Genomic DNA, 27228 nt, shown 5'->3' with positions numbered 1-27228 from the left:
TTTCATCTTAGCTTTATGTTGTACACCATCAGCATTTGCACTTGCAGACACTACATTTATGTTTTTCTCATTCGTAAACATATTCATATGCTTTTCTGTAAGCTCATCTATTTGACAAGTTTCAATGGCTTTGCTCAACGTTGGATCACTGTCTGAAAGCAGAATCTTTCTCACTGCATCATTAACACCACACACAAGCCTGACTTTTATCAGCTCATCTCTCAGATCACCAAATCTACACATTTTTGCTTTATTTCTTAAGTCTGTAATATATGCTGATACATTTCACCAGGCTTTTGATTTATTGTGTAAAACATGTGCCTTTCCATTGTAATATTTGTTTGAGTTTTAAACATTTCTCTAAATTTATAATGTGAAGTTCTATCTCACCGTTCATTCTTTACTGATGGGTTCGCAGCCAATCCCTCGACTCCGAGTCGGCCAATTGCAAAGCTCGAGGTCTTCAAATAGCTCGTGGTCAAGTCCCTATCCCATGAGGCACCTGGAGTTACCTCAGATCTAGTTTGCTGCTGCAATAGATCAGAGGTTCTGCTTTAGCTCGGGCCAGTAAAACTGTTTTTCTACTTATTATTTGCTGATATTTGCATATTTAGGTAGTTTAAATAGCTTAGATAGTTCTTAAAGCTCTTACAGCTTTATAGTGTGTGTTTCTGTATTTTAGTCCCTTTTCTTAAAAACTTTTCTAGTTGGCCTCTTGTTTTAGGCCTAGTTTAAACTTTTTGCTAGCTAATAGAGTGTGCTTAGTCAGTGACCCTTTGTCACTATTTTTGCTAAAAACTTTAGTGTGTAGTTTTTCTGTGTAGTGTGTTTAGCTTTCAATTTATTTTAGGAAAGGCTTACATTTTTAATTACTTGTTGGAGTTTTGGAATTAGCAGTAATTTTGTTTGGATATTTCTTAGGACATTTAGACAGTGTTTAATATCTTAACAGCTGTTCCTTTTTTGTATAGCCTGCTCTTGGGTGTTTAGAAGGTTGTGGTGACAGTAAAGGCTTTTCCTGTCACATTTATATTTACATTTGCATTTTGGTAGCAAATTACTGTTAGTATTTTTATGTGTGACAGTAATTCTTCTCCAAGATTTCCAATGGCTGACCAAGACAAGCACTCCCAAGTCTGGTTTTAAGAAGTGCCCAAAGTGTGGCCAAAAGATGTCCGTAACAGACAGCCACGTAAATTGTCTATACTGTCTAGGAGCCTTGCATTTGCAAGACAGCTGTGCAATTTGTCATTCCTTCTCCTCATGGGTTCTTCAGGAAAGGAAGAGAAAACTTATCGACAGCGGGTTGTTGAAACCTCCGTTTCAAGAAGCTTTGAGTGACCAAGATGGATCCAGCAAGTCCTCAAAGTCTTCTAAGACTTCAGACTCAAAAAAATCCAAAAAAAGTCTTCTACTTTGGCTCCACTGCCATCGGAACTGACAGTCTTTTCCTTTCGGAGCCAGTCCCCAGTCTTGGAACCGGTGTCTGAAAATTCCTAAGAGTCCATTACTTCAGTCGGTACCACCTTCGGTGCGCTCCTCTCGGTCCTCTATCAGCCTGACAGATCTGGATGTGGATCTTGTGGTGCAGAAGCTGTTATTGGCACCGGCCTTGGCAAAAATGTTATCGGCTTTGACCCAAATGGCTTCAGAGCCGAAGACCTTTGCACCAGCTCAAACTATTCTTCCTCTGAGCCATGCTGGTCCTTCGGAGCCAGAGGAGTCAGACCTGATGATAGTGGAACCTTTGGAGCCGATGTGTACTCCAGTGTCTTCAGCTCCATGCACTCTGATGTCCTCGGTGCCGATCGTAGACTCTAGGAGCCAACACTCTTTAGTCGGGTCCAGGGAGGATAGTCGGACTGACATGTCGGTTCCGACTCTCCCTCTCGGGACTTCGGCTCGGATGAGCTCAGCTCCTACCTCTGGTTCGGAGCCCACTGTCCCGGTGCCGGGCATGTCGACAGTTTCTTCGGATCCTTCGGTTCCCTCGCATCAGAGCAAAGGTGCTTTTGATGCCATGAGGAGAGTTGTGTCTCCTAAGACATCCTTGACCTCAGGTCTGCCTTCCTCCTCCCCTAAAGTGCCTATGTCTGCTTCTGCCTCACAAATCCTGACCAAGCGTAGAGACCCAGAGCCTCAGGAAGCCCCATTGGGTGGCCCCTGCTCTTCCGAAACCTCACTGGAAGCTCACACTGATGAGGTTCCCAGGAAGAGATTGTGTAAGAGGAAACATCTAGACTCCCCTCAGGAGTCTCTAACATCAGATACTGACTTAGATGAGTCAGAAGTGTCCCCACGGTCCCCCTCTGAGGATATCTCATTCGCTGAGATAGTTGAAATCCTTAGGCAAAGGGGTGACTGGCAGTCCACAAGCCCAACTGAGGATGAGTCAGTTCTCCTGAAGGCTTTTGGGCCTCAGCCCACCACCTGTTGGGTGCCTCCGCCCTTTGATGAGCTGATGCAGCTGGTCTCAAGAAGGGCATACGGAGTCTCCAGATACTATGGAGCCTGTCCCTAGGTGGCCTAATAAATTAATTTCTGCCCCCTTGACAAATCATTTTTAATAAAAGGGGTTCTAGTTGATGTCATGGTGGTGGCGGCAGACACCAAAAAGGAAATGTCTGAGACTTCCTCGTCTATAAATCCTCCTGACAGAGACTCCAGGATTATGGATAGATATGGGAAGCGCATGTTTAGTTCAGCGACCTTTGCTCTTCATTCGCTCAACTATTTAACCCATTTACCAGGTTACAAAGAGATGATCTTAAGGAGCTAGGAAATGCTCGTCAGGGTACAGTAGCTGCTGGAGATTCTGACAAAGTTGCCACCCAGCTTGCTACCCTCAATTCTATAGTCAACTCATCCATGCGCCTCATCTCTTATGCAGCTGATGGAACGAGAGTAGGGCAAGCGAGTTAAGGAGTTGCTCTTAGGAGACACTCCTGGATGCACTTGTGTTCCTTCGCGGAGCCCTTCAAGTCATTCTTCGTGAACACTCCCTTTGATGGCTCGTCCCTTTTTGGGCCTAAAGTGAAGGAAACCTTAACCAGGTGTGAACAGGACGGAAAGACTCTGTCTGCCATCAGGGTCCATTTTTCCACCCCTACCCGACTCTACCCTAAAGGTCAAAGGAGAGGGAAAATGTGGTTTTGAAAAGCCCAAGGAGCCTTTCAGGACACACGTGGTGAACCCCCCTCCAGAGGCAGAGGAGGGGGCAATAATGGAAGACACCGCCCTCTCGGCAGAGGGGGTCCGCAACACAAGGGTGACAGAGATATCTTCTCTGGGAAACCCTACCAGCGCTCCTGAAAGGAGGCCCAACTGTCTTGTTCTGGAGGCAGTCTGGGGTCGCTTATCTTTGTATGCAGACGCCTGGCTCAAAATAAAAGACAGCTGGGTACAAAGTATCATTTCCAGAGGATACTTCATCCCATTTACCACACTCCCACCCCTTTTAAGAAAAATCCCGGAGATTCCACCCAGTTACAGCGAACAGGCAACAATAGAGGTCCAAACGTTGCTAACAAAAAGAGTCATCCAACCAGTCCCAGCAGACCAGATAGGATCCGGAACTTACTCAAGATTCTTTTGGTTCCAAAGAAGACAGGGTACTGGAGACCCATATTGGACCTCAGCAGACTGAACAAATATGTAAAGAAAGAGAAGTTCCGGATGGTCACGCTTCAGTCTATACTCCCCTTCTTAGGGAAAGACAATTCGATGTGCTCGATAGATCTCAAGGATGCATACTACCCCATAAAAATGGCCAGGCCATCCAGGGATCATCTGCACTTCCGGCTGGGAGCCAATCATTACCAGTTTCGAGCCCTGCCCTTTGGTCTCACTATAGCCCCCAGAGTCTTCACCAAATGCATGGCTCACCTGAGGCATCTAGGATTGCCGGTGTTTCCATGCGTAGACAATTGGATCCTTTCCGCCACCACCAGGCATCAACTCTTTCAAGCCAGGGTGTTCACTCTTTCACTCTGCAGTCAAAGTGGGCATTATAGTCAACTCAGAAAAATCTGCCTTGTCGCCATCGCAGCATATCGTTTTTATCGGGGCAGAGTTGGACACCACTACCACACTAAGGCTTCCAATAAAAAGAGTCTCTCTTCGTCAGCATGTCAGCGTTCTGATATCAAAAGACAGAGCACCAGCATCAGAAGTTCTGAAATTATTAGGCATGATGGCAGCAGCAATTTTAGCCATACCCCTAGCTCGCATGCACATGCAGATACTACAATGGCTGTTGTTCACTCAATGGTCTTACCAAGAGCTTCCCATGTCTCACACTATAATGATCGCAAATTCCTGCAAAAAGGACCTTCAGTGGTGGTTGACCTCACTTCATGTCACGATAGGATGCCCATTTGTGTTACCCTCCCCAGCGGCCACAGAGACCACAGACGCTTCCCTGATTGGGGGGGGGGGGGGATTTTCCAGGGAAAGACAGCCCAAGGTACATGAGACACATCTGCATATCAATGTCCTGGAGATGAGAGCAGTACTTTTTGTGTTGCAGTACTTTCAGGACTCTTTTCCTCTGGGTATGATTGTGATTCAGACAGACATGTCAGTGGTCTGGTATTTGAACAAACAAGGAGGAACCAGGTCTTGGCCCCTTTGTCGCGAGGCTCTCGGAGTTTGGCAGTGGGCTGTTTCCACCCAGCGCTTTCTGTTGGCAACACACATCCCGGGGAAATCCAGCGTGATAGCAGACAAGCTGAGCAGGGCAATCTTGTTGCCCCACAAGTGCTCCCTCAAAAAAGAAATAACGGGCAGGATATCCTGCAGGTGGGGCCAGCCTTGCTGCGACCTTTTTGCTAGTCATATGAACACCAACTGCAGAAGCTTCTTTGCCCTGATTCCCTCTCTAGGAAAAGCCCCAAGGGACGCACTCATACACGATTGGCCTCCAGGTCTCCTCTATGCATTCTCACCAATCCCATTAATACCCAAGGTTCTACAGAAAGCAAAAACCCTGGGAAGGACCATCATTTTTATTGGCCTCGTCAGATTTGGTTCCCCTTCCCTTGACTTCATCTTTTAGGGGACCCTTGGATTCTGGACCCAGTTCCAGACCTTCTGATGCACTCGTCGGGGGAACTTCATCCCTCTCTGCAGTCCCTGAAACAGATAGCTTGGCTGCTCCAATTCCCATCATAGCCAAGTTCTATAACCTCTCAAGTGAGACAAAACAGATCCTTTTATCTTCTCATAAATCTTCTACTAGGAAGCTATAGCTTAGCAAATGTAAAAAATTTTCTATATGGGCCTCTAAAAATAATATTGATCCTTACTAAGCCCCTATGGCCTAAATTTTAGAGTTCTTGACTGTGATTGTTAACAAAGGAGCTGCAGCAGCAACAGTTCATGTTCAACTGGCTATTTCTAATTTTCATCTTGGATTTCAAGGATTGAATATCATGTCTCGCAAGTTATCCAAAGCATTTCTCAAAAGGACTTTTCATATTAAACCACCTGTGAAATCTCTCTATTCTCCATGGAATCTAAATGTTATGCTTAGACGCATAATTATTCCGCCATTTGATCCAGCTTCCTCTTGTGACCTCAAATTTTTGTCATGGAAAACCATCTTTCTGGTAGCTATTACTTCTGCCCGCAGAGTGTCAGAGCTTCAGGCTTTATCTATTACATTAAGCCTCCCTATTTGATATTCCATGCTGACAGAGTCTCACTTAGAACAAACCTCTCATTCTTGCCCAGCGTTTGCACTGAAACCAATCTTAACCAAATTATTGATTTGCTAGTCTTCTTCCCAAACCGTTTGAACAATTTAGAGTATATGCTGCACAAACTTGATGTTCACATACAGCTCAGATTTTATTTGGATAGAACAAAAGATTTCCGAAAATCAGACCAGCTTTTTGTTTCATTTTCGGACTCCAGAAAGGGTATACCATTGGCTATAACAACTCTGTCTAAACGGTTATCTGATTGTATCACCTTTGCCTATTCAGCTACCAATATGCCTTTGCAGCATAAGATTAAAACTCACTCAACCAGAGGAGTTTCTACATCATCTGTCTTTTCTGCCAGACTTCCCATTGATAACATTTGTGCAGCAGCCACTTGGTCAAAACCTAATACCGTTATCACTCATTACAAAGTTGACAGGACCTCTCTTGGATCCATGGACCTGAAAAATATACTTCCGTGAGCCACCCGAGGTTGATGGTGCTTGTGACGCTACCCATCAGTAAAGAATGAACGGTGAGATAGAACAACTTCACATAAAGAAGTTATGTACTTACCATAACGTTCCGTGTGAGTTGTTCATCTCGCCTTCATTCTTACGTTCCTCCCTCCAACCCCTTCCTGGCTGTTAGATGACCGAGATGCTGGATCAATCCTGGTTGCTCAATCCTTCTATACCATTTCTTGGGAGTGAAAGAAGGATATATGGTATTGTTTTATGCAGCAAACAAGATTTGAGGTAACTCCAGGTGTATCATGGGATAGGGACTTGGCCTTGAGCTATTTGAAGACCTAGAGCTTTGCAATTGGCCGACTCGGAGGAATCTGCTCCAAACCCATCAGTAAAGAATGAAGGCGAGATGAACAACTCACACGGAATGGTACGGTAGGTACATAACTTTTTTTTTTTTAGTACTCAGGGTCTTCCCGCATTTCAGCCTCTATTACAGTATGGCAGTTCTCCCTCTCACCTGCATACACAGCAGGTGCTTACATAAATGAACATTCCCTTTCAATAGCTTCCGAGCCAGCTAAATTAAGAAATATGAATGCTTCTGTATGTGTGTCTTTATCAGAAAATGCAGCCTGTGTTAAAATATCATGTTCTTGCTCAAACACTCGCCGATTCTCAGTATTATCATCAAACGCCAGTGGTCCAGATCTGCAAAATCCCTCTGCCATAACAACAAAATACATTTAAATGTAAGCGTAGACGAGGCCATTGTAATTATGCTCAAATGCACAACAGTCTCTCTCTGAAAAGGCTTGCCTTTTACACTGCTTTCACTCCAGACACTTCAGATACTTTGAAAAGTTTTAGTTAGAGAAAAAATAGTTCATTACAAAAAAAAAAATGCAGTCATTTTAGCCTTTTCTTACATTTTAACACTTCAGTCACAACCAAATAACAGGCCCATCAGCAAACTAAAGCCTATGCTGGAAAAATAGCAAAAAAGCAAACCGAAAAAACAGCAAGGCTACCATAGCTATAGGCATAAATTAAGTACTTTAATAAAACAAGGAGAAGTGTTTTCGCATATTCTGCTTCCTCGGATCTATACATAAAAAAACAAACATAAGCTGTATAAAACACATCTTTAGTCACATTTCGACCAATGAAATCAGTGTTTCATTTTATGCCACTTGAGGGTGGGTTTCAAGCAAACGCTGCTGTTAATGCCTGGATATTTTATTTATTTATTTAAGTTTGATTACCGGGGAACTCCAGTGAGCCAAGAAGAGCTTGTTTTCAGGCCCGGGGAAAAAAGCTCCACAATAATTGCATGTTACATTTCACATGTTACAAAAGGACATAATTCATACAACTAATTAAACATTTACAGATAAGCTCCATGTTATTTGCAATTGGCTTGTCACAATGTAACAAAAATGAAAAGACATAATTCAATACAGAAATTTCAATATTTACATAAAGTGAATATTTTTGTTATAAACTCAATTGTAGGTTTAACATTTCAAAATATATAGCTACTAGCCATTAGTAGGTTAGGAAAATATGCATGGAGAGGGTAATTTTATGTTTGAGATTGAGATTGGAGATTATAGTACAATAGATATTAGACAGAAAATTATTTTTTAGTAGGGGAGGGATTGTTTTGGATGGGATGAATTAATAGTAGAGGTAGTTGGATGAGTCAGTGCACGGTGGAATGAGGAGGGGTGGTTTAAGTTGGAGCATGGCAAGGGCATTCCATCTGTCTGCTTGTAGCCTTAGTATCCAGTTTAACTCAGCTTGTTTAACTTTGTTATTCATATCCCCACCCCTAAAATTCTCACTCAAATGTTGTAGCACTCTGAATGAAAATTTATGTCCTAAATTTTCACTAATGTGCTTTGCCAAGGCATTTGTTCATTTTCATATTCCTGATCTCATACATGTGATGCAAAATTCTCTCCCTTAATTTCTGTGTAGTTTTCCCTACATAAAAATAAGTACAGGCATCACAGGTCACTACATAAACCACATTCGATGTATAGCAATCTGCATAAATGCTGAGTTTAAAAACGTGGATGTTAAAAAGCCTGTTGCTTGGAAGTCATGACACAGGCTTTACATCTGTAACATGGATAGGTACCTACTCCTTCACTTGCAAAAGCCTGTATGCTCTATGCCCTTTACAAAGTAAATCCTTCAAATTATGACATCTCTTGTAACTTAATCTAGGCACATTGCCTGTAATAGCAGCAGTTTTAGGGTCAGTTGTTAAAATTGACCTTGCATACAATGTCATTTATGTGCGTCACATTGTTGGTATATTTGGTAACAAATCTCAGGCTAGGTTGCGCCTTAATTCCACCATTTTGCTTTTAAATAGCAGCATCCCTTTTTCTACCCGAGTAGTATGGTTTTGCTGTATTCCCCCTGTTACGTTCCACCTCATCTCTAATATTGTAAATTAACCTCTTTACTATAGCCTTTATCTAAAAATTGAGTGGTTAGTGACTTCATCTGCTCCACCTAATCACCTTCCCTCATGCGCAGTCTAGAGGTGTGCATAAACTGACTGTTAATGTTAGGAAAAATGGGACGGGGGTGCATACTCCCTTGAGAGAGCAAGTTATTCCTCCAACATGACTTCCTGTGTAATTCAATGTTCAAAATACCTAATGGCCCCTTCTTCAGACAGACATCCAGGAAACTAATCTCAGTATTGGATACAGTGATGTTAAATCTTAAAATATCTGTAGTAGTTTCTAAATAACATATAAATTGCTGTAAAAGCTCTTCACCCCCTTCCCACAAAAGAAAGACATAGTCTGCAAAATGTCTATAAAATTTTACATATGCATAATACTCCTTGTTATTAAAACCCCAATTAACCTCCCAGAAATGCATAATCAAGTGCCCATAGCGACACCCCATTTCTGTAGATAGATATCATTCTGAAAAGTGAAAACATTGATGTGAAGTTGTTAAATCTCGCCGTTTATTCTCACTGATGGGTTTGGAGCCGATTCTCAGCTCCGGCACGGCCAATAGCAAAGCTCAAGGTTTGCCAGTAGCTCGAGACCATGCCCCTTATCCCACAATGCACTGCTGGAATTACCTCAGATCTAGTTTGCCGCGGCAAGAGAGATCTCTTGTGATCCAGCTAGCTGGGACCATTTGTGAGAAAAAAAACAGCAAGTTTTGATTAAAAAAAATTATTTTTGTCTTAGATATTTTCATATAGATAGTTGTGTGTTAGTGTTAAAAATTTTAATAATAGAATCTGTAGTTTCGGAAAGTTAGTGCCCTGTTGGCTTTGTTGTTTTGGGTGGGCCTTTTAGCCCTATTTAGAGTTATTAATCTCTATTTTCTAATAGTCAGTGTTTTTCTCTGTGGGCCTCTTTAGCCCTGTATTTGTAAAATATAGTTAATTGTTATAGATAGTGCCTGGGTTGGGCTTTGTTGCTTTGTGGGGCTTTACAAGGAAAGTAAGGACTTTACTGTATTAGTTTTTCAGTATACTGGTTTGTTTTACCTTTACTATGTCGGATGACAAGGAAAAGTCCCATCCTAAATCGGGATTCAAGAAATGCCCAGATTGTGGGCAGAAAATGTCCGTCACTGACGGACACATTCAATGTGTCTACTCTCTGGGGGCTAAACACCTCCAAGACACTTGCAGCATTTGCCATTCTTTTCTTCAAAAGTCCTCTTGGAGAGAAGGAGAAAGCTAATAGACAGGGGATTACTGCAGCATTCCTTTTCTGAGGTGTTGAGTAGCCATGAAGGTACTAGCACGTCCTCCAAATCCACAAAATCTTCAGACCCCAAAGTGGCAAAAAAGGCAAAAACTTCAGAGGGAGGATCATCAGTTCCACAGACCTCGGAACCGAGTGTACCTTTGATTCGGAGCCAGCTGTCAGTATTAGAGCCGGTCTCTGAGGTTCCCTCTTCTCCTCCTCTGCTCCAGTCAGCACCTTCAGTGCATTCATCTAAGTCCTCAGTCAGCCTTTCAGATTTGGACATGAATCGGCTTGTGCAGAAGCTTTTACAGGCACCAGGAATTGCCAAATTGTTGTCGGCCCCGACCAGCTCGTCTGTGCCGAAGACCATGGAACCGGATTTGTCTACTCCTCCTACGAGCCATACTGAACTCTGAGCCGAAGGAAACCGAACCGATGATTGTCGAACCCTTGGAAGCCGATACCTGCACCGGTGTTATCGGCTCCATCTACTCGGACGTCCTTGGCGCCGACCGAGGACTCTAGGAGCCGACGCTCTCCCATCAGGTCCAGGGAGGATAGTCGGACCGATTTGTCGGTGCCGACTCTTCCTCTCGGGGCTTCGGCTCGGATGAGCTCGGCTCCTACCTCGGGCTCAGAGCCCATGGTTTCAGTGCGGGAGGATCGGATGATACTTTCGGGTCAGTCTACTCCTTCTCGTCGGAGCCATGGTGCCTTCGATGCTATGAGGAGAGTCCCGTCTCCAAAGACAACGTCAGCATAGGTTCGGCCTTCCCTCGCCCCTCAAGCTCCTGTGTCTGCTTCTTCGTCTACCGGTCCCCCTAAGCGTAGAGACACTGAGCCTCAAGTACCCCCACACGGCGTCCCCTGCTCTTCTGAGACCTCCCCAGATCCCCCCACTGAGGAGGTGCCCAGGAAGAGACTGTGCAAGAGGAGGCACTTAGACTCCCGATAGGAGTCTTTGACATCTGACACGGACTTGGATGAAAGTGTCCCCTCGATCCCCCCTCTGAGATCTCCTTTGCATAGATACTAGAGATCCTTAGTCAGAGGGGCGATTGGCAGTCCAAGACCCCTACTGAGGACGAGTCTGTGCTCTTGAAGGCTTTTGGGTCTCAATCTTCCACTTCTTGGGTGTCTCCGCCTTACAACGAGCTCATGGAACTGATCTCGCATAAGGTGTGAGAGTCACCGGAGGCCACGGAACCTGTTCCTCGCAAGCCAAATAAATTCATGTCTGCCCCTGTGGACAAGCCATTTTTGACAAAGGGAGTGCCTGTTGATGCCATGGTGGTAGCTGCAGCCACCAAAAAGGAAGTGCCTGAGAATTCCGCATCTATCCATCCTCCTAACAGAGATTCTAAGATCATGGATAGATATGGGAAACGCATCTTTAGTTCAGCGACTTTTTCTCTGCGATCACTGAACTACTTAACCCATTTTATGAGACTACAAAGAGATCTTCTGAAAGAGCTAGGAGATACTCTCCTGGGTACGGTAGCTGCAGGGGTCGCCGACAAAGTCAACAACCAGCTCGCTACCTTAAACCCAGTGGTAAACTCGTCCATGCGTCTCATATCCTATGCAGCTGATGGTTCGGGTAGAGCCGCTAGTTCGGGCATTGCTCTTCGAAGACAAGCCTGGATGCATCTCTGTTCCTTTGCGGAATTTTTTAAGTCTTCCTTTATCAACACCCCATTCGATGGCTCATCACTGTTTGGGCCTAAAGTAAAGGAAACTTTAACCAGGTGTGAGCAGGAAGGCAAGACCTTATCTGCCGTTGGAGTCCATTTTTCTACCCCTACTCGGCCCTACCCCAAGGGCGCTAGGGGAGGGAAAATAATGTTCCGAAAAGCACAGGGAGCCTTTCAGGACACACGTGGAGAAACCCCCTCTAGAGGCAGAGGAGGAGATTATAACGGAAGACGCTGCCCCCACGGCAGAGGGGGTCCACAGCAACAGGGTGACTGGTCAGTTCTCCGGTCAACCCTACCAGTACCCCTGAAAGGGGGCCCAGCTGTTCGACTCTGGAGGCAGTCGGGGGGGGGGGGTCGCTTGTCTTTGTACCCAGAAGCTTGGCTAAACATAACATCAGATACATGGGTACAAAGCATAATTTCCAGAGGATATTTCATACCGTTCTCTACCCCTCCCATTTCTGTAAACAGAATCCCAGATGTTCCACCCAGTCTCAGGGAACAAGCAATTGTAGAGGTCCACAGATTGCTAGAAAAAAGAGTCATCCAACCAGTCCCATCAGACCAAATTGGCTTTGGAACTTGAACTCAAGATTCTTTTTGGTACCAAAGAAAACAGGGGACTGGAGACCTATCCTGGACCTCAGCAGACTCAACCAGTTTGTAAAGAAAGAAAAGTTCCACGTGGTCACGCTTCAGTCCATGCTTCCCTTCCTAGGGAAAGGCGATTGGATGTGTTCCATAGATCTCAAGGATGTGTACTATCACATAAAGATGAACAAACACTCCAGAGATCACCTGCATTTCCAGCTGGGAGCCAATCATTACCAGTTTCAAGCCCTGCCCTTTGGTCTCACTACAGCCCCCAGAGTGTTCACCAAATGCATGGCAGTGATCACAGCTCACCTGAGACGTCTAGAATTCCAGGTGTTTTCATACCTAGACGATTGGCTCCTCATCGCTACCACCAGGCATCAATTGACTCTGGCAACACAATACACTCTGTCATCAATTAGGCATTACAATCAACTTCGAAAAGTCTGCCTTATCGCCATCGCAGCATACCGTTTTTATAGGAGCAGAGTTAGATACCTCAACTACCACTCTACGTCTTTCAGTCGAAAGAGTCTCACTTCTCTGCCAACACGTCAGCTCACTGGTGTCAAAGAACAAAGCTACAGCAGCAGAGGTCTTGAAGGTGCAAGGTTTGATGGCAGCAATCCTGGCTATACCACTCGCAAGGATGCATGTGCAAATTCTTCAATGGCTCCTCTTTGCTCAGTGGTCTTACCAGAAACTACCGATGCACCACATGATTCTCATCACGGATTCTTGCAAGAGAGACCTTCGGTGGTGGTTGACATCTCTTCATGTCACAATCGGAAGACCCTTTGTTTTCCCCCCCAGTAGCCACTGTGACCACGGACGCTTCCTTGATAGGGTCGGGGGGCATTTTCAGGGAAAGACTGCCCAAGGCACATGGACAGAGCAAGAATCACATCTGCACATCAATGTTCTAGAGTTGAGAGCGGTACTTCTGACGTTGCAGTACTTTCAGGACTCTCTTCCTCTAGGAACTATTGCAATTCAGATGGACAACATGTCAGTAGTCTGGTACTTGAACAAGCAATGCTGAACCAAGTCTTAACCCCTTTGTTGAGAAGCCCTCAGGGTCTGGCAGTGGGTTGTGTCATCCCAGCGTTTTCTGTTAGCAACGCACATCCTGGGGAAATCCAACGTGATAGAGGACAAGCTAAGCAGGGCAATATTGCTCCCTCACGAGTGGTCTTTCAAGCAACAGGTTGCGGAGTTGATTTTCCGCAATTGGAGCCAGCATTGCTGCAACCTCTTTGCCAGCCACATCAATTCAAAATGCAGAAGCTACTTTGCCCTAATACCACCTCCCAGTCAGTTCAGCGACTTTTTCTCTGCGATCACTGAACTACTTAACCCATTTTATGAGACTACAAAGAGATCTTCTGAAAGAGCTAGGAGATACTCTCCTGGGTACGGTAGCTGCAGGGGTCGCCGACAAAGTCAACAACCAGCTCGCTACCTTAAACCCAGTGGTAAACTCGTCCATGCGTCTCATATCCTATGCAGCTGATGGTTCGGGTAGAGCCGCTAGTTCGGGCATTGCTCTTTGAAGACAAGCCTGGATGCATCTCTGTTCCTTTGCGGAACCTTTTAAGTCTTCCTTTATCAACACCCCATTCGATGGCTCATCACTGTTTGGGCCTAAAGTAAAGGAAACTTTAACCAGGTGTGAGCAGGAAGGCAAGACCTTATCTGCCATTGGAGTCCGTTTTTCTACCCCTACTCGGCCCTACCCCAAGGGCGCTAGGGGAGGGAAAATAATGTTCCGAAAAGCACAGGGAGCCTTTCAGGACACACGTGGAGAAACCCCCTCTAGAGGCAGAGGAGGAGATTATAACGGAAGACGCTGCCCCCACGGCAGAGGGGGTCCACAGCAACAGGGTGACTGGTCAGTTCTCCGGTCAACCCTACCAGTACCCCTGAAAGGGGGCCCAGCTGTTCGACTCTGGAGGCAGTCGGGGGGGGGGGTCGCTTGTCCTTTGTACCCAGAAGCTTGGCTAAACATAACATCAGATACATGGGTACAAAGCATAATTTCCAGAGGATATTTCATACCGTTCTCTACCCCTCCCATTTCTGTAAACAGAATCCCAGATGTTCCACCCAGTCTCAGGGAACAAGCAATCGTAGAGGTCCACAGATTGCTAGAAAAAAGAGTCATCCAACCAGTCCCATCAGACCAAATTGGCTTTGGAACTTGAACTCAAGATTCTTTTTGGTACCAAAGAAAACAGGGGACTGGAGACCTATCCTGGACCTCAGCAGACTCAACCAGTTTGTAAAGAAAGAAAAGTTCCAAGTGGTCACGCTTCAGTCCATGCTTCCCTTCCTAGGGAAAGGCGATTGGATGTGCTCCATAGATCTCAAGGATGTGTACTATCACATAAAGATGAACAAACACTCCAGAGATCACCTGCATTTCCAGCTGGGAGCCAATCATTACCAGTTTCAAGCCCTGCCCTTTGGTCTCACTACAGCCCCCAGAGTGTTCACCAAATGCATGGCAGTGATCACAGCTCACCTGAGACGTCTAGAATTCCAGGTGTTTTCATACCTAGACGATTGGCTCCTCATCGCTACCACCAGGCATCAATTGACTATGGCAACACAATACACTCTGTCATCAATTAGGCATTACAATCAACTTCGAAAAGTCTGCCTTATCGCCATCGCAGCATACTGTTTTTATAGGAGCAGAGTTAGATACCTCAACTACCACTCTACGTCTTTCAGTCGAAAGAGTCTCACTTCTCCGCCAACACGTCAGCTCACTGGTGTCAAAGAACAAAGCTACAGCAGCAGAGGTCTTGAAGGTGCAAGTTTGATGGCAGCAATCCTGGCTATACCACTCGCAAGGATGCATGTGCAAATTCTTCAATGGCTCCTCTTTGCTCAGTGGTCTTACCAGAAACTACCGATGCACCACATGATTCTCATCACGGATTCTTGCAAGAGAGACCTTCGGTGGTGGTTGACATCTCTTCATGTCACAATCGGAAGACCCTTTGTTTTCCCCCCCAGTAGCCACTGTGACCACGGACGCTTCCTTGATAGGGTCGGGGGGCATTTTCAGGGAAAGACTGCCCAAGGCACATGGACAGAGCAAGAATCACATCTGCACATCAATGTTCTAGAGTTGAGAGCGGTACTTCTGACGTTGCAGTACTTTCAGGACTTTCTTCCTCTAGGAACTATTGCAATTCAGATGGACAACATGTCAGTAGTCTGGTACTTGAACAAGCAATGCTGAACCAAGTCTTAACCCCTTTGTTGAGAAGCCCTCAGGGTCTGGCAATGGGTTGTGTCATCCCAGCGTTTTCTGTTAGCAACGCACATCCTGGGGAAATCCAACGTGATAGAGGACAAGCTAAGCAGGGCAATATTGCTCCCTCACGAGTGGTCTTTCAAGCAACAGGTTGCGGAGTTGATTTTCCGCAATTGGAGCCAGCATTGCTGCAACCTCTTTGCCAGCCACATCAATTCAAAATGCAGAAGCTACTTTGCCCTAATACCACCTCCCAGTCATCCCCCAAGAGATGCACTTTTACACGATTGGCCTCCGGGTCTCCTTTATGCATTCCCACCCTTCCCATTGATACCCAGATTTTTACAGAAAGCAAAATCACTGGGAAGGACTGTTATCCTCATAGCCCTCTACTGGCCTCGACAGATTTGGTTCCCGTTTCTCCACCATCATCTGTTGGAAGATCCATGGATCCTGGACCCAGTTCCGGACCTTCTGACGCACCCGTCAGGTGACCTCCATCCTTCACTGCAGTCCCTGAAACTGACTGCTTGGCTAATCCACTTCCCCTAATTGCCAGGCTTCATTCAATTTCAGAAGATACAAGACAGATTCTCTTGTCTTCTCACAAGCCATCTGCCAGGAAATTATACAGCAGTAAATGGAAAAGGTTCTCAATGTGAGCCAACACTCAGAAAATTGACCCTTTCCAAGCTTCGCTATCCATTTTAGAATTCTTGTCAAAGATTTTTAAGGAAGGGGCAGCAGCTGCTACAGTTCGAGTCCAGTTAGCTGCCATCTCAAATTTTCACCTTGGGTTTGGTGGCTCAAATGTTATGGGCCATAAATTATCTAAGACTTTTCCTAAAGGTGTTCTTCACATGAGACCTCCTATCAAAATTCCCTATTCTCCCCGGAATTTAAACGTTATGCTGTCTCAAATTATTCTTCCCCCTTTTGAACCAGCATCTTCTTGTGATCTCAGATATTTATCTTGTAAAACTATTTTTCTAGTGGCCATTACTTCTGCCCGCAGAGTGTCAGAACTTCAAGCCTCATCTGTCAGACCACCTTACATGATTTTCCATGCTGATAGAGTATCTCTCAGAACAAACCCCTTATTTTTACCTAAAGTCTGTTCTGAATCAAATATCAGTCAGGTCATTGAGCTGCCAGTCTTTTTTCCCAACCACTCGAACAAATTGGAATACATGCTGCACTAACTTGATGTACACAGATGGTTCAGATTTTATCTTGACAGAACTAAGGATATTAGAAAATCAGATCAACTTTTTGTATCCTTCTCAGAAGCCAGAAAAGGCAATCCAGTGGCTAAAACAACCTTATCTAAATGGTTATCAGATTGTATATCTTTTGTTTATGAGAATGCGAGCATGCCATTGACACACAACCCTAAAGCTTATTCTACCAGAGCCGTTTCTATGTCTTCTGCTTTTCAAGCTAAATTGCCCCTTGACCATATTTGTGCTGCAGCCACTTGGTCTAAGCCTCATACCTTTATCACGCATTACAAAGTAGATAAGGCTTCCAGGGACAAATCTTCCTTTGGTTCCACGGTACTGAAGAACATAATTCCATGAGCCACCCACGATTGAGGGTGCTAGGGACGCTACCCATCAGTGAGAATAAACGGCTAGATTTAACAGCTTCACATAAAGAAGTTATGTACTTACCATAACATTCCATGTGAGTTGTTTATCTCGCTTTTATTCTCACGTCCCTCCCTCCTTCTGCCTCCTGGCTGACTGTTGACTTAGAGGCTAGTACCATCCTGGTTATTCAGTATTTCTTCCCCTTCAGGAAGTGTTTCTTTGTAGAAATAAATACAAGGGTGTATATATATATATATATATATATATATATATATATCTACATATATATATATATATATATATATATATGTGTGTATATCTATATATATATATATATGTATATATATATATATATATATATATATATATATATATATATATATATATAATATTATATATATATAGAGTTACTCGCAGCAAATCAGATCTGAGGTAATTCCAGCAGTGCATTGTGGGATAAGGAGCATGGTCTCGAGCTACTGGTAAACCTTGAGCTTTGCTATTGGCCGTGTCGGAGCCGAGGATCGGCTCCGAACCCATCAGTGAGAATAAAGGCGAGATAAACAACTCACATGGAACATTATGGTAAGTACATAACTTCTTTTTTTCTAAAATCAAGTCCAAAAGTATAGAAATAAGCGAAATGTTATCCTGATTATATGGACTACTGGGTATATATTATATCATCGAATGCTTAATAAAAGCGAACGATGAATGACCCCATGTAAGTGAAAGCTTACAATCGCGAAAGCTCAGAACAGCGATTTTTTTTCCAAGGGAAAAAAAATTGCTGTTCCAAAAAAAAGAAAGAAAAACGAATACATAAAGTGGGGGGCTTCACGCCCCCCACCCCCTTACTTAAATATAACAACTCCAAGATCGCACTACAGTGCCGAAAATGGCAAAGTAACGGAAGCGGCCAGGCAAATTTTTTCCCTGGGAAATAATTTGCTTAAAAGCCACATCGCTATTTTGCCTTTTCGTTGTTTTAAGTCCGACCAAGACGCATTCGATAGAATGCGTCTTCGGTCATCTAATAGGAACCCGGACTACTCATGCATAGTATCTCTCTGATGGCTCTTATGCCAAAATCTTTGGGTATGGTGGTAAATAAATTCTTAACATCTAATGTCACTAAGAGCCATGAATGGGTTCCATGAACATCCTCCATGAAATCAGATAGGTCACCAAGAAATTGTTTACTATCTCTTAGGATAGTAAGAATTTTATATAGAACCCCTTTTAGTCTGTCTTCCACAAACATAGATAAAGGTTCCGTGATCCACCCTACTCCTGCTACAGTAGGCCGCATGGGAGGATTCCCGGCATTCTTATCTTATGAAGTTTAAGTAAGCCTTTAATAACTGGCAAAGTAGGGTGTTCAACATTCAAAAAGCAGTACAGTTGTTCATCAGTAGCCCTGGTCATCATCAGGTCATTTAATGTCTCATGCATATGTTTAACTATTCTATTAACAGCCAGTCTGTCAGTCTTGGCATAAGTATCCACTTCATCTAATAAACATTGCATAGAATTAAAAGTCTTTCATATTCATAACCACAACAGTTCCACCTTTGTCTGCAGGCCTGACACATATCGTCCTATTATTGCTTAAAGAAGATAAATCTTTACGTTGTTGTAAATTCAGATTGTGGAAATCACTCTTATGTGGGCCATGCAATGTCTTAATGTCATTCGTACACATATGTACAAAGCTCTCAATATGTTGCAGCAACTGAGGATTGAAAGTACTTGTTTTTTTGTAAGGGAAACACCCTTTTCAAGCGTACAGTCACCAACCATTAACTTCAAGGCAGTATTGCAGGCAAAAAATCACAAGTCTCGTAAGACCTCACAAATATTAGCCGAAGCAGCCGGTATATAGGATAAGCCCTTATTCAGGACTTCATATTCAAGTCTATCCAGTTCATATTCAGAGAGGTTAATAACTAAATGATTTACCTGTATAGTATCACCTCTCATATTACTTAATGCATGTATCCTGACGTCGCTTCCCATAGTGTTCATCATGCAGTTAATTCTCTGTGTATTTTCCTGCTCTTCGTAAAGTGTTTGACAGTACTTCCTCTTCAAATGCCCTCTGCTGGTAGAGCGTGCTGTAGACCTCACTTTTGTCTTGAATGGGAGGGAAAAAGAACCTTTACAACACAAAGGGTTCCTAGGTGTCACTCCTGCATGCTCATAACTAAAACCTTCTTGATTAGGCAGTGGAGTTAATACTTCAAGGTATGCATCAATCCTCTCATAATTCATGATACTACCCTGCTTATTTTTCTCTCACCACCTAGAGGGCCCATCTTTATACCGGAAGAATGCAAAGTTCCTATAATCACGGCTGCACAGGTAAAAAACACATTCTCCAAAGCCAAGAACACAGCATCCATGGGACCTGACAATATCCCAAACTGCATTCTACATGAACTACAGAATGAACTGGCACCCTACCTAAGTACCATGTTCAATCATAACCTCACCTCAGGCTTTGTACCCACTGAATGGTGCACTGCGACGGTTGTCCCACTCCACAAAGGGGGAGCCACGACAGACACCGGGAACTACCGCCCCATTAGCCTGACTAGCCTGGTCTGCAAGGCCATGGAATGTATCATCGTGGAACTCATAAACAAAGACATTGGTAATCTCCAAACTCTGGACCCTACCCAGTTTGGATTTGTAAAAGGCAGATCATGTCTCCTATACCTGATTGACTTCTTTGAAGCAGTCACCAAAGCCATAGATGAGGGTAAAATGGTTCACACAGCTTATCTAGCTCTCGCCAAGGTTTTCGACACCACCCCCCACTCTGGAATTATAGATAAGCTCACTAAACTAGGTATAAATCCCTATGTCACAAGATGGATTGCCAACTAGCTCACGGACAGAACCCACACTGTGAAAGTAGCGGATTCCAAATCCGACATCAGACCAGTGACAAGTGGAGTACCACAGGGTTCAGTGCTGGGTCTTCTCCTGTTTGGTATCTACTTCTCTGAAGTGCAGGCCAACACAGAAGGTCTTTGGCTAACAAAGTTTGCAGATGACTGCAAACTAGGAGCCATAATCAAAACTTCTAACTATGTGGACAAACTACAAAAGGGCCTCACTGAGACAGATACCTGGTATCAAAGCCATGGCCTGAAGCTCAATGCCAAAAAGTGTATTGTCATCCCCTTTGGTAAAAACTCTGTACCCATGAACTACCACATAGCTGGTAGTCTACCTAATGCCAACGAGACCTTGGGACACAGGAGGACAGTAGTCTCTCCTTTCATCATCACATCGTCAGAGTGGTCAGGAAATCCTACTACATGGCTCATCTCATCACAAAAGGATTCTCATCCAAAAAAAAGAGGTCATTGTTCCCCTCTACTCATCACTTAGATCCATTGTAGAGTACAACACCCCTTTTGGTATGTACCTCACAAGACATCTACAACAACTGGAAAGACCACAGAAATACCTCACATAGAGGATTACTGGCCTCAGATGCCCTATGCAGACCGTCTCAAAAAACTACAGCTTTACTCCATCGCATATCACCTACTCAGGGGTGATCTCTGCCTAACATACAAAGCTATGTCAAACCCAGAGCTGTTGGACATGCTCCATTTAAAGAAATCCCAATCCCTCCGAGCTACACGCTCTAGGGACCTAAACCTTGTCACCACAATAAACAGAACATGCTGGAGGGATAGATTCCTGTCCCAGAGACTTCCCATACTCTCAAACAGACTACCTGAATATGTCAAACAAAGCTCCTCATTAGCACTCTTCAAGAAAAATCTTGATGATTGGAAGGGAAATGAGAAATTCACCCCGGGGATCACTTCTGTGGCTCTGCCCGACTGGGGCACAGGAAAATAATTTTCTTGGGTGGCGAAAGCCAGGGTATATTTTTTGGCCAGGCTTGTATGGGCCCTAGGGCCGATAGCCTAGTACCTACCTATATCACCTTGCAAAACTCTATCATTGTTCTGTAAGCAAGAAACAGCATCAGTAGGGGGTGTGTCAGTCACTCCCTTATTACGTATCTCTTGTCGTAGCCACACAAAAATACGCCCATGTTGAAAGTCATAAAGATCTTGTTGCAATTTCTTTTGCTTAATTTGTTGAAGTTTCAATTCATATACCATAATATTGCTAAACACAGTATCAAGAGTTTGTGTGTATTTCTCACCTTTATATTTCACTTTTAACACTTCGGAAATTATTTCAAACACTTTTGTGTTTATTTCAAATACTTTTATCAGTATGTCACAATTCCGGACATTTCGTTTATCTTGGTAATTATTTCAAATGTTTTGAATACTTTGCCACAAATTCGGTGACTGAAAAATCATTTAAATGTGATTAAGTACCTTTGAATAACTGCTGACTTATTAGCAAGTTCACTTCTGCATATTCCTCCACTTCTAACTTCGTGCCTCATGGTTTGCGAGTTGCTTCAACTCTGGATCCCAATCTGACACCATGTCTCATGTCTTGTGTATTCAAATGAGACACTGTGATGGGTTCAAGTAGTTTATTGTACATAAACATATCAGGAGCTTTAAATGGAACATAGTTTAAGCTAACTGACTGACTCATTACTTCAAACACACTTGCATGTGCATCTACATTCATGTCTGCATTCACTCTGGCTGACTAGGCATAATACACACAATGATCTACAGGAGTTCTCCAAGGTCTCTGGCATCCAGAAAGGGTATTATCAATTGTTGCAGATGGATTCTCCTAAGCCTTCTGCTGTTCCTCCTATCTCAGCTTCTCCTCCCATCTCAGCTGCTCTGCTGGATACTTTTTCATCTGCTTCCTTGACTCTTGATTCCCAACCTCCTGCCCCTAAAAAGCCTGACAGTTAAGTGCCTGAGGCTTTCAAGTTTCTGTACAAATTTCCATCTTCTGACCCAGCTGTGTGTGTCTGCTGATAAACCTTCCTGGCTTTTGCCTTCTTCCAAGCGTCTTCCCTCAGATAAGGACAGTCGAGCTATGGGGATGCTGGATAAGAAAGTGTATACTTCTGCCACCCTGGCATTTCGTGATATAAGTTATCATACTCACGTGACCAGCTGTAATTTATCTATTTTGTCTCAGATTGGGTGGTTCTTGTCTTATTCTGTGGTCAAGTCCACTGTTCTTTCCTTGGTGGGTTCCATTTCTCAGATGGCTCGTCACTCATTCAAGTGTAGCTTTGATGCTGCTGATGCATCTTGAGCTGCTGATTCTGTCTTGAGATTCTATTCTTGGCGTCATCTTCAGAGTTTACCTGATGATATTAAGGCTAAGCGACTTGGTGCTCCTTTGGATAATCAGAATATCTTTGGTGCTGCTGTTGCAGATTTATACCTTACAAGACCAAGGCAAAGTCATGAAGGATCTTAAGCAGATTCTTGCCTCTCCCATTCCTAGGTTCCAGAGGAATTATCCTGCTAAAACTGCTTTTGTTCATAGACAATAATAATTGGGAGCTTAAAAGCATAAAGTAAAACTGTTTAGTAAGTGACTTAAATAATTTGTAATGTGTCACAAGGAGTTTGGGGTGATCCTCTTCTTGCCTTTTGTCACATTTTGCACTATTACATTGATTTGGATCTTGCCTTCCCGTATAAAATGGCCATTGCTTGTTTGAACATTCCAGTGAATAATGAAGAAGTAGATAAACAATGCAACATGTTTTTTTTCCATCATTTGCCTTTATTTTAATTGTAAATATATCTTAAGCATGTCAAAATCAGTAGTAGGTTATCTTTATGCATCCTGTCTTAAGCAGGTGGGTTCGCTTTTTGATTTGCAGAACGGCATTATATGTTTTCAGATGGTTAAAAAAAAATTTCTTTCTTTTTCAGGTAATGTCTGTAAATCGAACACTTGTGGAAAGAGGATTAGCTCAGTGGATAGACAGTTACTAATCTGAGGCTAAGTGACCAGAAGGACTGTATTCTGAATCAATTTTTATGCACTTCGTTGGAATTAGGCTTGGCATATGATCTGTGTTTGCGATGTACAGATGTAAATTAAAATCATTGCAATGGTATACACAGCAGCATTGTGCATATAGAATACTGTATGTTTGGGAAATGGAAAAGTATATTGTTTCTTTATTCTGCTGTCTTTTTCTGCAATATTTCCTTTTTCCAAAACTGTAGGTGCCTTAGGGGAGGTTGTAATTAATGGTTATGATTATGATGGCATCATTCTCTCACCAAAAATGTCCATTCTGTCTTACTGCTTATGGTCTCCATTTGCTTCCCAAAGATGCTTGTCCCATTGGTAGAAATAGTTATAGTAATATATTTTCAGAGTGACCTTGTGTGGTCATAAGAAATGTGAGTTGGAGTTTATCATGGGCCAAGCAAAATAACATTCAGGCGTGTATGTGTGGAAGTTTGCATCTAAATGTTGCATTCTTTAACCAGCATTTTATGTTAGTTTGTTCATGTGGTTTCAATTTTGAGTCTTGTACCCACCTGCAACTGTACTGCTCATTGTATTTATTTAGTAGGTTGTCTTACACCCAATAGTAATGGTTTGTTGCTGTGTCACTTAGTCTATTTTAATATCACACCCATCAGCATCAGTCTGAAATTGAGGTGTGCATCAATTGTTTGGTGTGGCATGGTCTTGTGCAGTGTTACTAACTGTGCAGTTATTCCGTTTTCCATACTGACTTGATGCACTTGATCTGTTTGACAGTGCATGCAGTTCAATGATGTGGTAAAAAATGTAAAAGTGCCAAGCCTAAATTTAACTTTGTATGAATTTCAATTTGCTTAACTGTGTGTATATATTTATAAATATATATAAAATGAATTTCACTGTAACATTTTGTAACAGACTACTAAATGACGATTTTTTCTTATCACATTGCGTTACACTTTATCTTGTGACGGTTTGGAGTGTGTAGCTTATTTTAGCTCACCAAATGTATTTAAGTGAAGAAGTTGAAAGATACGGCTCAGTGCATCACTATGTACAGTTTAAGTATTGTTAACTGCTGTATGTTATGACATAAAAGGTGACTACTTTATTACCTGGTTGTACAGACATGTAAAAAGAATTAGCAAAAAAAAGTGATTATTTTTTTGTGTCACTGTGTGTTTATTGATCCGTTTTTGGATTGCATTGAGACTGAGTGTCCCTGTTATCACAGCAGCTGTTTCAGTTATAAGGCCAAATCTGTTTGCAGCTTTGGCTGCACAATTTTAATGAGCCATAATGAGATTAGGCTCAGGGATTGAAATTAGCAGCTTGCTTCATGAATGTAAGATCAGTCTTGTCACTTTGGGTGAAAGTGCAGGATTCTTCAGTCAGACGACTTGAAGAGGCTTATTTTCTGCTTTGCTTTCTAAGCTATTATTTTTTTTAAGTATTTGTAATAAAAATTAAATTGTTTTCCAAAGTATTGTAGACACACTGTAGAGACTGAACCAGGGAAACATACTGTTGTAGTCCAGGTAGATGGCCCTTTAACATGAATTTGGCAGGAAGTTAAGAATAGTCTGCCTTTGGAGCAGTGACACGTTAAGAACATATTACCAACCTCTAGGCCAGGAGAGGATTCAGTAGCTGAATTTTGGCGATGGTCACATGGTTGTGAAGTATGAAAGTGTTGCTACATACTTTCCTAGAAGGATTAACTTGAAAGAAGAGAAGAGGTAAAATTTAATGAAAGGGGCTGATGGTCATAAATATGTTCTTACTACAGGTTTTGTGTGTGTTTGTGTGTGTGCATGCATGTGTGTGAAGAATCCAAGAAAACTGTTTAAAAGGACTGATGTTTGGAGGTCTTGTTTTACTACAGACCGTGTTTGTGAGGAATTCACTAACAATATTGAAAAGGTTTGATAATTGTAAGTATATTGTTTTTACACAAATTCTATGTGAGGATGCATCCAAGGACACTAATGGAAATGAAATACAGTTTTATATTCTATTACTGTATGATTTACTTTAAGGAAGCATGTCTTTTCCCTTCGCCCCTATAATTAAACTTTTTAAGGACTGAAACTGGTGCTGCAGACTGTTTGCTGCCTTTGCATCTGTAGAGATCAAAAGCATTTTTTTAATATATAAATTGTAACTTCTTAAAAGTTGCCTAGAAAAGTGCTTTGCCTGAGTTTTTTTTCCTCTACAAAAATGCAAGCTCTGCATGAGGAGTAATTACTAACTTACTGCTCAACAGCCTTCTGAATGAATGCCATCTCTGTAAGAGGTAGGGTCCTGTGTTTTATTGCTTGAAAAGCTCATGGAAAATGAGCTTTTAAACCCATGTGCCAAAATTAGGATTTTGTTCTCATTAAAAGATCCTTGTGAAAGGAGAAAGGGATACTCCTGAGGAACTGCTAAAACGTTTGTACCCAGATGAGGATGTTTTCTGGATAAATATCTTCATGGCAGTAAGAGGTTTCTTTTTGGGAAGCCAACGGCCTTAGTGTTTTGAACTGCAGCTAATGAATCCTATGTAAAATGGGAAGGTTGCTGTAGGCTGTGCAAGATGAGTGCAGCCATGGATCAACATCTGCTTATTTCAGAAAGAAATTGATCTGAAGAAACTGATCAAGGAAGATAACATGGAGGCTTACCCAGCAACATTCAAAAGGAACATTGCTTGAGAAAAGTATCACCAAATCAAGTGAGCTAGAAATCTGGCATCCAGTTTAACTGTGGAATTAAAAAATCGATGCCCTTGAGTACCAGGAATTGAAGTGGAAGATTCTGACAAGGCCTGATCTTCAGCTGAAGCTGAATCCCTTAAGTTTCACAACTATCCATTCAGTGTGGATAGACTAGTAATGTCAAAAATGGCCCACTTAATACAGTTTTTAAAGCATTGGGTAGAAACTTGCTTAAGTAAAACTTTTTAAATCTTGGTTGTTGGTCAGTTTTAGTACTTTCTAGTAAAGTGAGTATTCAAATGACCTCAAGTCTTCTGAACAGCTTGTTATTGTAGAATGTCTGTTCAATGAGATTTGCAAACACCAAGTTTGATCTGCATGCACAAAGGGCTAATAATGAACAGTCACGTAAGTGTATAATTTGCTTGCAAAGGATGAAAAAAAAAACTCATTTGATTTGGTTTGTTTTACATATTGTAAAGAAGGGTATTTAGCAAAGGTCTCCACATTTGCTGCAGTCCTATACTAAAAATGTTAATGTTAGCCAGCACAGTGTATCTAAAAAACATGGCTGTGGAATAAGAACCAGTGGAATGTGGTAATCTTGAACATGTGAAGTTGTTTAATCTCCCCTTCATTCTTACTGATGGGTTTGGAGCCAACCATCTGCTCCAGTTCGGCCAAATAGCAAAGCTCGAGGTCTCAAAATAGCTCGAGGCCAAAGCCCTATCCCACAATGTACCACTACATTCCCCAGATCTAGTTACCGCTGGAACTGATCGGGTGTTCTCTACAGCTCTTGGCCGTTAGAAAGATAAGTTTTGTGAATTTTTTAGTTTAATTGCTTTGTTAATCAGCTAGATTATTATATTCTGCTGTTTTCTGTTAATCTGTTTTTTGGATTTTCATAGCTGATAGCATATATTTTTCTCTCTTGGGCGTGGCCCTGTTATTCTGGTTGCTCTATCCCAAGCCAAGTTAGGCTTTGCAGTTTTTGGTGCAATTTTTTGTTAGCCGGTTAGGCTTTGGCCGTTTTTTGGCCCATTTGTTTTCCTTAGCCTGTAGGGCTTCTTTTACAACTTAAAGTTTGCTGCCTTCATATACTTTAGCCAGTTAGGCTTATTTTTGGTTATTGTGGTGGTTGTGTGCTTATACTTTAACATGTCAGAAAGGGCTAAATCTGGTTTTAAGAGGTGCCCAAAATGCAACCAGAAGATGTCCATTACAGATGGGCACTCTACATGCGTGTACTGTTTGGGTGAGGTACATTTACAAGAGGTCTGTGCTATTTGCCCTGGCTTTAGTTCCAGGGTGCTAGCTGAGAGGAAGCACAAGTTAGTGGAGGGGGGTTAATCAAGTCGGCTTTTCAATCCGACTTGGATTCTGCTCCCGGTCTACCAAAACCCTCCTCTCCAGCCTCTTCATCTGGTTTGGCACCGAAGGGCTCTTCATTGTCAAAATCTACGATAAAGGCTATGGTCTCGGCTCCAGCGTCATCGGAGCCAGCTGTTCAGGTTGCTGGT

At 42.8% G+C, this 27228-nt stretch overlaps 1 protein-coding gene across 2 annotated transcripts in view; it reads left to right on the top strand.

Annotated features, from left to right (window-relative positions):
* Positions 1–24169, top strand: part of LOC122787746 — a 963913-nt gene extending 939744 nt beyond the window's left edge. For both annotated transcript variants that reach the window (XM_044054634.1, XM_044054635.1), the window contains one exon: positions 22937–24169. In XM_044054634.1, the coding sequence (XP_043910569.1) occupies positions 22937–22999 (63 nt within the window). In that variant the 3' untranslated portion in view covers positions 23000–24169. The remainder of the gene's footprint in view (positions 1–22936) is intronic.
* The last annotated feature ends 3059 nt before the right edge of the window (positions 24170–27228 follow it).

Source organism: Protopterus annectens, chromosome 13.part0 (genome assembly GCF_019279795.1).
Source record: "Protopterus annectens isolate FY-2018-M chromosome 13.part0, PAN1.0, whole genome shotgun sequence".
In the NCBI taxonomy this organism is placed as follows: Eukaryota; Metazoa; Chordata; order Ceratodontiformes; family Protopteridae; genus Protopterus; species Protopterus annectens.
Note: the sequence above shows the minus strand (reverse complement) of the source record. Positions and strands in the feature narration are given on the sequence as shown.